Source organism: Chenopodium album, chromosome 21 (assembly GCF_948465745.1).
Source record: "Chenopodium album chromosome 21, dcCheAlbu1.1, whole genome shotgun sequence".
In the NCBI taxonomy this organism is placed as follows: domain Eukaryota; kingdom Viridiplantae; phylum Streptophyta; class Magnoliopsida; order Caryophyllales; family Amaranthaceae; genus Chenopodium; species Chenopodium album.
Window position 1 is genome coordinate 1,676,466 of NC_137854.1, and position 12,343 is coordinate 1,688,808.

Below are 12,343 nucleotides of genomic sequence, written 5' to 3' on the forward strand. Positions count from 1 at the left end.
ATTATAGCTTTCAATTTTGTTATTTTTTGACCTTTTTTCATCCCCGAAATAAAAATTGCCGAGATGTTTACCATGGTTTTTAATATCCTCCGGGAGTCCAATTGGGTCGGTGGAACCATCCAATATGCCCTTAAACAGTCATTTTACCCGTTTACAACTTGCACCGATTTCGTAAAGTCAAGCCCACCACGGACGTTTATGACAACATATAATGATTATATATGGTTTCAAACGGCATTATATGACCCCAACATGTATCCCTTAGGGTTTCATGGCTTTTTGCCACCGGGCCTCGAAACCTCAAAATTTTCTCTAAAAGCGTGGATTATAGCCTTCAATTTTGTAATTTTTTTGACCTTTTTTCACCTGGAAATAAAAATTGACGAGATGTTTACCATGGTACCTAATACCCTCCGGGAGTCCAATTGGGTCGGTGGAACAATCCAATATGCCCTTAAACAGTCATTTTACCCGTTCATAACTTGTAGTGAATTCGTAAACTCAAACCTACCACGGACGTTATGACAACATATAATGATTATATATGGTTTAAAACGACATTATATGACCCCAAGATGTATCCATTAGGGTATCAAGGCTTTTCGCCACCAGACCCGAAATCTCAAAATTTCCTCAAAAAGCGTGGATTGTAGCCTTTAATTTTGTAATTTTTTGACCTTTTTTCGCTCGGAAATAAAAATTGCTGAGATGTTTGCCATGGTCCCTAATATCCTCCGGGAGTCCGATTGGGTCGGTGGAACCATCCAATATGTCCTTAAACGGTCATTTTACCCGTTCGCAACTTGCACCGATTTCGTAAACTCAAGCCTACCACGGACGTTTATTACAACATATAATGATCATATATGGTTTCAAATGGCATTATATGGCTCCGACATGTATCCCTTAGGGTCTCAAGGCTTTTCGCCACCGGGCCCCAAAACCTCAATATTTTCTCTAAAAGCGTGGATTATAGCCTTCAATTTTGTTATTTTTTTGATATTTTTTCGTCCGGAAATAAAAATTGCCGAGATGTTTATCATGGTCCCTTATACCCTTCGGGTGTCCAATTGGGTCGGTGGAACCATCCAATATGCCCTTGACCGGTCATTTTACCCGTTCACAACTTGCAGTGATTTCGTTTATTCTAGCCTACCACGTACGTTTATGACAACATATAATGATCGTATATGGTTTCAAACGGCATTATATGACCCCTAGATATATCCTTAGGGTCTCTATTCTTTTTGCCACTGGGCCCGAAACCTCAAAAGTTTCTCAAAAAATGTGGATTAATACATGCACCAATGTACACCAAGTCCTTCAGCCATTCATATAAACTATAGAGCATGTGGCCTGTGGGTATGCTCGAATGCATGCAGAAAGCTACTCTATAAAGGACACAATTTGAATCGGGCACACATTATTTGAAATCTAGTCTAAACAATGCATTGTATTACGAGTTTACAATATCAATCTTTCCATGAGCAAATTTCAAACGAGTAAGCTGTCTTTTCTTTTACAGTAATACAGTATTAATTAATAATTACCTCTCAATGAGTTCATTCACTTTTTATTTGATTGGAAAAACAAATTAAAAAATACAAGTACTTCCTAATGGAATAGTTCAACTCTAACAATTTACAGCATTTCACATACAAAGTATATAATAAAATTTAACTGTTTTAACATTGGATGAGTCCTAAATTTGATTATCACACATGGAAAATGAAGTACACATATTTACAAATCCATCGTACTATAACTGATAGTTTACAAGCCCTCCTCTGCTACAGTGCTACTTATACAAGACCTCCACTGTCATATCAGGCAACCAAGCGAGCTTCCTCACTGTCAGGAAGCACAATATCAAGCCTCATCATGGGTTCATACCTCTTAGGAACCACGGCACCAGCTTGCTGACACACTTCAACAACAGCAGGAGCCTTCCCATAAAATCGCTTGAGCGCAGTCCTCATTGGGGGTCCTCCAGGATCTCGAGCATGCCAAACATAATTTGGCGGGAATAATTCATCAATAGTTGCATCTTGCCAACCATGCTTCCCATCCCTCCACTGGTGCTTAAATTCCCCACAGAGCTTCGCATTATGACCCCATGGACCAACGTGAACTTCAGGGCAATATCCACATGCTTTGACAGAATACTTCGTCATCAACCTTCTCACACCCTTTGCAACAGTTTCATATGCATTCATTGTTTCTTGAGCAACCCTAGACAGATCTGAGGGTGGTGGAGGTGGAAACCTCAACAAAGCACCGTGTGTATCATAGCTTAGGAGTGCAGAGGAATCTCTAGGTTTAGGTGTAGGATCCTCAAGGTACCCACCTCGGTCAATTATTTTCTTCCCAATCATTCGAATAGGTTTGGTTCTCCGGCGTGACGGGTAACCTGGTACATCAACACCAGCTTGAATACAGAGTTCAACAATGGCAGGGATCCGATCATAATCGAACCTGGTTTCATGCTTAATTCGTCGACCAAAAGGGTCATAGAGATGGTATGACTCGGTAGGAATAATCACATCATTGATTGATCCCTTGACCCATAAGTGAAGCCCTTGACGCTTATTGCTGCTTGAGCCCTTGCAGTTTTGTATTTGATGCCCAGTCTCAGCAACATGAACCTCAGAGCACTCACTGCAAAAGAATCAATGAATCATCTAATTCGTGACTTATGACACTAACCGCATTCACTCTCAAATCAAACTGTATGAGCTACTAGTTTTGAAGTGTTTGTATAGGAGTGTTCACATTGCTGACTTAAGAATTATTGATATATATAGTAGGCTAATCACAAATCTGAAAAGTGAAAATCACAAACCAAAACTAAAACCTGGAGTTTTTTACACCAAATATAATAATTTGAAGAGAGATTTTTATCCATATTTTATTTGCTAAAAAGTTCATAATGATAGCAAAATAAAATAAACTACAGTAATAAGAAAACAAAATCAAGCTTACCTACAAGCATAGACTGGAACTACATGCAAGAGTTGTGCAAGACCTCTAATCAGACCCTCCCATGCATTCAGAACTTCATGTGCAACAGGAATCAGTTCAGGGACTAGTATACCATTCTTAGGAGGTTCAAGTGCCTTTTCTATACCCATTTGAGCAAGTTTCTTGTCAGCCCGTGCCATCCGCTGGATTTCTGTTATTGGGATTGGATAGGGTTTTTTCTTTTTTTTGGGTAATACAGGTGGAAGATCCACATTCTGTGGCAGTACCTCCTTTTTCACTGACCGATAAGACTTTTTTGATGAAAATCTCTCCTCATTCACTGACCGATCACTTTTCTGCCTCTGCTTCCAACAGATGATTCTCAGAGATTGTTTTGGTAACTTTTCTGTATGAGGCCTTTGATGTACACCCTACAGTCAAATGGAACCCCAAATGAGTCCTTAGAACAGGTATAAATTCAGAAAGTGGTATAGAAAATCCACTTCAATATAAAAACTCGAGTATATATAAGGTGAGAGGTGAAAAAAATATAGCCTTTAACCAGTGCCATCAACAATACCACCTACTTCGAATATATTCTTACAATGTAGAAGTTTAGAACAATGAAACCTGAAAAGGGTACTCCCTCCATTAAAAAAGTGTCGCTTAAGGTAGGTATGGAAATTGGGACTTTTATTACATAATATTTTGCACTGCACTGGGATGCTAATTTCCAGTCACCCTCACACACACACACACACACACACACAGACACGCAAAATGCTTACTTATGAATGAAGAATGAAGAGAGTTAATCCTACCACTGAATTCCTTGTTCGAAACAAAGCATGTCATAAAATTGCAAAAACAAACATTGAACATCTGAACACTGTAATAGTCCTAAGATTTTTCCTTGACTCTTGGGTCTACTTTCAACATCATTGGAACTCTGAACAAAAGCAACTTTGGATTCATGAACTATAACAAAGGAGTAAATTAAAAATCTTGCTAATCAATCTCTACTTAATTGTTTGCAAAGCAGTCTATGATGTACATGTCATCATTCTTTGGATTGCAATGTACTAGATCAAAATTATTTTCAGCAACACGTTAGGCGCATCTACTGCCATTAGGATCAAGGGTCTAGCATATATACGCAAGTAGTCTCTCAGCAATATTAGGAATTAGGCTATAAGAGTTTCTTTATCTAATAAGGATACCTACTACGCGTCTATTAAAGCATGACGATACCTAAATGCCTCAAGTTACTTCAATGAAATCTATTCTTTTCCCCAACATAATGCAAAATAAGAAAACACGAGCGCCTTACCGGACACTGATAGACCATTAACAGTCTACTGGAAGAAGCCATAGCTCCAGTAGTAAGAGAATGAGGGACCTTATAACATAGGGCAGCAACATTCATCACACTCCTGCATTCATAACCAAAACAGGCTAACTTCATCAACTTCCTAATTCGAGATTCGAGAAGCAATGCATATAATTATATCAAATGGCACAACTAACACATATCAATCATTATAAAAAAAATAAATTGTTCATAACAGTATAATACTGCTGAATCAAAACCTAAATTGCCAGAAACCAATCAAAACAAAGTATATTAATATTCCCCCTCAAAAAAAAAAAAAAAAAAAAGTATATTAATATTCCACAAATTTAAGAGTTAAGTATGAATTTATAATCTTATCCAACAATTTCTATTTCTCAATTAAGCAGTAGGAACGGAGAAATTCGTAAAAACTCCAAGGGTTTGAAAGTAAGGTAATCAATGAAGATATTCAATTATATCCAAGAAAAGAAGTAATTAATCCATGAGACCTAACCTTTGGAAGGAGAGACGATAGTACTGTCGTGTAAATGGCGGAGTTAGCGGTGAGACTGTAAAAAGCAACGCTGGAGTGGCGAGGTGGTGAAATGGCGAGTGCACAAGAAGAGTCAGCTTATAGCGAGGAGAGGGACAAGCAGAGAGCGGCGGCTAATAGTGTCGCCGGAGCGCTGAGCGGAACAGGAAGGGGGTGCGTCAGTGGTTTAAGCGATTGGGGTCACTGGTCAGAGGTCAGGGTAATATTGATTGAAGCTTCACGACTCACGACTCACGACAGTTAAAACTAAATTTGGCCACAAAAAATTTTATTAACCAAATCGCAATGCTAAGAGCCTACGAGGGGTTCGGTTAGCCAATTCAATTGTTGGAGGGGGTTAGGAGTTTTTGTTTTCATGTACTAAAATGTTTTATGGAAAATATATAATTTTAATCTTTTCTCTCATCTATCGTTATATTTTCACTCTTAGTTTTAAGCGAAAAAAAAAAATTAATTGTTGTTTTCTTTGAATAATCATTGAAAATATTTTTCATCAAAACAAACTGAGCACTAGGATTATTAACTTTCCATGAAATTGCATTTTCTCTATTACCTGCCAACTAGACTAAGGGCCTGTTTACATTTACTTAATTTGAGTTCAGTTCAGCTCTAATCAGTTCAGTTCAATTTAGTTCAGCTCCAATCAGTTCAGTTCAGTTCAGCTCCTAATTTCCTTCTCTCATAAAATATTCATTTCAGCTTAGTTCAGTTTAGTTCGGCTCCAATCAGTTCAGTTCATTTCAGTTCAGCTCCAATCAGTTCAGTTCAATTCAGCTCAGTAAAAGTGAACAGGCCCTAAGAAGGAATTCTAAATTTCCTACATTTTTTCTTGTCAACCAAACGACGTCCAGGTTTAAACAAAACAATCCAGCATACCATTAAGACTTTACGAGTAGTCAGTGTGTACATCAGTACATGCGATGAATCACTACAATTTGATCAAACTAACGAAAAGGGAAGTCTCCTTAGCACATTAACTAACGAAATGGGAAGTCTACTTAGCACATTAGTATTGGGAAGTAAAGTGAGCCGCTAATTGGATGGCAAATCATGGCCTTGATTGACTGGAAAACCTTTCTTTCGTTCATACTCCTCAGTTGTTTTTTCCTCTTCGGATGTGTCATGCAATGTACTCTGTATATTCTCCAAAAATTGTTGCAGTACATTACTAGCTACAAGCATATTAGTGTTGATATAAGCATTAGCCTATTGTTCTCATACAAGATTTTTGGGATTATAGTAGCGCAGCAAATAACATCGGACTAAACAACAGTGCAAGTATTTAACCATGCTCATTATTATTACCAGAAAATAGGTTTAATCATTCATCTTTGGCGAGGTATTTCAGCAGATTTAAGCCTGTAACATATTCAAGATAATTTATCACACAGCATCCAATTGCATTGTCATATTAAGCACAAAGGTTCACATTAAACAAACCCATCACTTGAAGACAAATGTACTTGGAAGAATTTTAAACGCTACAATTTGATTGATAAACATTACATGAATTTGGCATGACAAAGATCAACCAACGACTTAAATTATCGTACACATTACATAAACTTGGCATAATTTAGAACAGCACGGGTCATTTCTTGAGGTGTGGGAAACAAGCATCAACAGCATGCTTAGGATGCTTTGCTTCAGCATGCTCACGGCATTTTACCTCTGAAGTGGTGCATATGAATGTCTGCATACACACCTTGCACTGCATCCATCAGTCAAAAGTTAAAATTCCAGTACAAATAATGGTAAAGTATTTGAAAAGTTTAAACAAGAATTCAGCACTAGAGTCCTCCCAAGTTCGATGATGTAACAGAGACAATAATTTATACTAATATATATTTTGTTATAGAGGTACAAAGCTAAAAATCAAGAGTGTTTCATGGTAATGAAAGGCCACATAAAGTTGCACTCTTTCAAGTGCCACAAGGCCCACAATAGACAAATCAGCACTAGCCACCTTCTAGCATCATCAATTACAACGATAAGATAAAAGTGTGAGCTCAATAGTAGTTGGGAATGGAAATCCAACGCAGATTACATTGACTTGAGATCATGAAACATCTTCATCACAAGGATTTTGGAACTATGATTTTGGGACAAAGAGCAGCATACAGAAAATCTAAAGAAAGATGGATAGCTAGTAGAGTTTTCAAATATAACTTCAAGCAAAACATTCTGTAGCTAGATCAGTATTTATCAGTATTGTTAGATTTGCAACACTACAAAGAGAAATCACAAAATGAAGAGCGGTAGGTAAGGCAATAAATCAAATGAAGATAGCAAACACCCCAGAATATTTGTTTATAACAAGCTAACAAGATTCATTATCACCCTTGAGGCCTTGAATATAGACTAATGCAAACCAAATATGTTCTTTGAAACCAGGGGTCACTAGCATTTAAGATCCCACTATTTTATATGAAAATTCTGAGTCATCTTTGAATAGATTACGACAACTTACATCTAAATGCAGATTATATAACAAGATCAGCAGGATCATTTCTTGCCTAGGACCCCAGGAGCTCCTCTAACAATAGACAATATAACACTTTGCAATTCTAAAAGATAGGTCCATCAAAGGGATTAGATTAAAGAAAACGCTTCTAAAGGAGAACCATAAATTTTCACAGTCCGACAAGGTATAAGGCAATAGGCAGTACTCTTCACAGAAAAAACAAAAGGAAAAAATAACAAAAAGTAGTAGCTTCTAAGTCTTGTTTGTGGGATCTCTTGATAGTATGATAACTAGTGGTTCTCAAGCACTCAATAAGGGGGTCAAAGCACACCAGATCATATAGGAGCATCAGATAGCAAACACAAAGCAACCCATTAATTTTGTTCAACATCGATATCTAAGCTATAGCAAGCTATGTTAGTCCAATTACACAAAATTCGACACATATATAAAACTATGATTCAACATTAATAGCAATTAGATACCACAATAGGCACATTTGCAGCATTTGCTGACAAATATAGTGTTCGAATCACACAATTTCAGTATATATCCTAGTTTACACATAAATAATTGAACAGCTTGAAAACTAAGCAACATCCATACCAGCAATCACTATATAGCACAAAAATAATATCAAGCACAAAAGTCAGTCCAAACACACAATTTCATAAGTAACAGATTGATAATGCAAATAGCATAATTACCTGAATAGTCATGGCTTTTTTATTCGCATCCAGTTGGCTTCCTGCACCAGATCAAACGAAACAAACCATCAACAAAAATTCCATGAAACCTCAGCTTGATTACACAATTACATGCAAAATTGAGTCAAAATTTTCGCGTAAAAGATTCAGAAAGAAGTAATTAGGTCGAATTTTTCATCAATTGTTCAAGAAGAATTTTGTCGATTTTCCGGAAATTGACCCAAAAAAAAAAAGGAAAAAAGAAGAAGAAAGGACCTTTGGCAGCTTTGTTCTTCTCCAAGTTTCTCTCGCGAGCAGTCTTGGATTTCTGGGCGTTGCCTCCTCCCATGATTTCAGTTGTTCAAAGATGCAAACCCTAATTCTGGAGAATTTGGTACAAAGAGAGGGAGGTTGGGGGATCAGGAAATATAGAGAGGCTCACCGCAAAATCTAAAAACAAAAGAAAGTGGGAGAAATAAGGTGGGCAAAAAAAGAGAATTTTAGTGTAACCCTACCAAGTTGAATTTTACAATTGTATAATAATTCTTCTACGGAGTATACTAGATACGCGTCTTCCACTTGCCAACGGCCCACCGTCCTATTCAACACCTACTAGTCTACTATCACTCCGCAACCTAATTAATTTCACAAACGATTAATCAAATTGGTATAAAACTTAACATTATTTCCGTTCTTTGTGACAATTTGACAATGCTAGAGAAGTTGTCAATTGTGAGTTTGTGACTAATAAAACTTGATTTACAAATATATAAATAGCGTGCTATATTTGTTCGTAGAAGGGAGAGTGTAATGTCACGTGTTGATAATTAGATTGATGATAAAATTGGTTTTTTATTAGCTCTGTATTAGAAATTTATAGTTACATTTTATATTTAGATAAGCAGTACGTCGTTTTCATTTACTTGCCCATTGATTGTCTTATACTCGTTTGACATTATTTTATGTAAGTGTGACCCAATACAAGAAAATTAATATATACACACGAAATAGAAAGTGTAATTGTATATGAAATAATAATTGAACCATGAATGCGTCCATGATCATTACAAATGTATTGAAATAAAAGAAGTATATATGTGTAAAGATGGCATCGGCCCAAAGCCCGGCACGACTAGCACGAAAAAAGCACGGGACGATACGATGCGTGTGGGCCGTAGACCGCCTTTATTTGGGAGAAGCATGATGAGGCATGGCACGATCGGGCCAGGCACGACAAAGCACACTAAAATCAAAGTTATTTTGCAAAGCACGCAAACCAGGCACAACCCAACACGATGGCACGTGGGCCTGGGTCGTGCATGGGGCAACCTTTTGAAAACTTTAGCCCGATTCGGCACAACATAAACTCATAGGTCAAGTCATGGGCCGGGCCTAACTAACCCCAAAGCACGTAGGCCTGGCACGAGACACGGCCCAAAGCCATCTTTATGAATGTGTGATAATATCATGTTAAAATCTTAATAATATTTGGAGTTTTTATTGACATAGGTGTAAGTACTAGTATATTGTTTTTCATTTTACCAAAGAGCTAGAAATGAGTGTACCAAATTCTTTCATATCTTGGAAGAAAGTGGTTAGGAAAATTAAAACTTAAGAGGGAGAAAAAGAGAGTCATGTATAACGGATTAATGGTCACCGCAAGTTCTAGAATTTATAATGGCGGGCTAATTGGCACTGTCTGTTGGCTGTTGCAGTAGTTAGTTAACTCCACTTCGGGAAAGTCTCTGGTCTATTTCACCTTTTGCCTCAAAAAAAATACTACCTCATTAAATATTATGTGCAACTTTTAGATATTATTTATGAGATATAAAATACTTCCTCCGTTAACTATTATTTGCAACAAAGGGGGTGTTTGCGGATTCCTGGGCAAAATTTGTTTGTGAGTGTAAAATGGAGAGACAAAAAGTTGGGTGCATGTGATGAGGAGAGAGATAGAGAGAAATGATAACCTAAAAAGGAAAAAAAAACCATTCGTTGCACATAATAGTTAGCATCCATTTATACTATATGTTGCAAATAATCGTTAACGGAGGAAGTATTCTAAAATCGCACAAAACATTCAACGGAGGTAGTAAAATAAGTGACAAATTGACAATTGACATGGCGTCTAATTGAAGCCTCTTTTAGTCTTTTGGGGAGGAAAATAGACTAATTTCACCGACATCTTGCCTTTTGAAGTTTTGGGTTCTTACTCCTCAGCCCATAGAGAAGGTAGTGGCTATTGGGTAGAGTGAAATGGGCTGAACTTAATTACGGTTGTTTCAGATTTTTACAATTGTTTTTTTCTATTTGGGAAAGAAATATTGGCCTTTATTGAACTAAAACCAAATTTGCCACAGTTAATTTGCCAAAGTTTGTAGGCTTTGGAGTAAATTAACAAATGTATTACCCACTTAAAATTGACGCATATATGTAAGTTACATGAATCATTGATTTTCTCACCTAACAATGATATATAAATTTCGTACTAGTAATATCAAACAAGACAAATATCGCTTTACATAAAATACGGAAAACAATGATAGAAGGAAGAGTTCACAAAAATTCAAGATCAAAGATTTAAAGAGTTGTATCTAAAGAGTCATCGGATTTTCAGCATTCTTTTTATTTATTTATTTTGTTTTTAAAGACTTCGATAGACTTATTCATGTTTTTGAACTACTCGATTATACATCTTTTAGTAAAATAGTTGGATTCAACTGAGACTCAACTCAATTCAAGCTTGATCAAGCAATCTATCTATACAATCTATTAAAAGGCGTTCCTTTTAAAGGAACGGCGCCACGTGACACTCTTCAACGTATATGACAACATGCCACAATGCCACATCAGCGACACATAAGCTTGCGACTTCATTTAACAAAATTAATAAAATATGGTTTTATCTAGATTCGAACCCTCAACCTCAAACAAATAAATGCTACACACTTACCATCTCAACCAACTTTTATTAGTGTTTTAAATTTCACATATTTAACATTATATATTCCTTTGAGGTCATTTAATTTATTTATTTTTCACAAAATTAGAAAATAAATACATATGTAAATAAAAAAATTAAAAAAAAAAAAAAAACATTTGAGACAACGCCCAAATCACACACTAACTATACAACACTTGAGCATAATTATTAAATGAAAGAAGTACAAACTAGCAATCCGCGTATCGCCCGGGACACACACTAGTTGGGCATGAAACTCCATTTCTAACTCCTAAATGATAGGCAAACTTAAAATTTGACACAGTCTCATAATCTTATGTCTATGTATATAAAATTATAAATGTATTGATATTACTTGTATTATTGATAGTCACAACAAGAAATGATGCAAATAATATCCGATTCCATATTCTTAGTTATTGACATTGACTCTAGTTTTCCTTTTTCATTATGCTAAACAAAGAACATTAGTGACCCAATTAAGGAGGTTTACTCCACCAATGCCTTCAAGTAATGTTATTATCAAATGAAACATACTGACACCCGTCAGTTAGGTACCTGATGCCCGATACCTTAACTACTGCTTACTCTGCTGCATCCTTTATTATTCTCTATTGCTCCTCTTGGCCAGCCTCTCTCTTTCATAATCTCAACTTGTCCCTACAATATCATCACCCAAAATTCTTTTTCAACAACTTATTTAAATATATCCATAATAAATTCACATCGGTCATCAATAAATAGTCGCATATACTATTTTACGAGTACGAGTACAATACACTAATACGGAGTACTCGTAGTAATTACCGACAATGGGATTATTTTTTCCGAAAAGTATAAGTATTGTTGTAAACTAACAGTAATATAGTAATCCTTATTTATGTTTCTCATCCATCACATCAATTAAAGTAAGATTACAAGGAGATAAAGGTATATGCTCTTCTCTTCCCTCCCCTTTTTATCTTATTCCTCAATTTCAGAAAAATCTGCAGAAACTTTTGATTCAAACTCTCTTCTTAACTCCATTATATGATCAATGGAAATTTTTTCTGAACTAATTCTTACCATTTCTCTCTCTTTGATCTTCGCCTCTTTCTTCATCAAGCTTGTGTCAATGCAAACAAACAACGCCGACAACGACAACGATAACAATAACGATAAATTAACAGAGGAAGCACAAATGATCGACAAATTCCAATATACACCCTTGAAAGAAGAGGTGATCAAGTTTGAGGAATGCCCAAATGAAGGTAAATCTTCAGTAGAATTGTATAATGTAGTAGGGGTAAATAAGGAAGATTGCAATAAGTTTCAAGATGTTGAGGTTGTTGATAGTAAAGAGGGTAAAACAGAGGGTAACGATGATGATGATGACGACGACGAC

General features: G+C 36.2%; 2 protein-coding genes across 2 annotated transcripts; both read right to left on the bottom strand.

The window, feature by feature from the left end:
• Positions 1-1,649: 1,649 nt before the first annotated feature.
• Positions 1,650-5,129, bottom strand: LOC145601548 (APO protein 1, chloroplastic-like). The gene is made up of 4 exons (XM_081657586.1): positions 4,809-5,129; positions 4,292-4,394; positions 2,983-3,392; positions 1,650-2,658 (listed from the first exon to the last, which is right to left on the bottom strand). The coding sequence occupies exons 2-4, from the start codon at positions 4,385-4,387 to the stop codon at positions 1,827-1,829; spliced, it is 1,338 nt and encodes a 445-aa protein (XP_081513712.1). The 5' UTR covers positions 4,388-4,394; positions 4,809-5,129; the 3' UTR covers positions 1,650-1,826.
• Positions 5,130-6,209: 1,080 nt separating this feature from the next.
• LOC145601936 (uncharacterized protein At2g23090-like) lies at positions 6,210-8,460 on the bottom strand. Its single transcript, XM_081658026.1, has 3 exons — positions 8,274-8,460; positions 8,019-8,059; positions 6,210-6,558 (listed from the first exon to the last, which is right to left on the bottom strand). Exons 1-3 carry the CDS (start codon positions 8,344-8,346, stop codon positions 6,439-6,441), a joined length of 234 nt encoding a protein of 77 aa, XP_081514152.1. The 5' UTR covers positions 8,347-8,460; the 3' UTR covers positions 6,210-6,438.
• Positions 8,461-12,343: the final 3,883 nt, after the last annotated feature.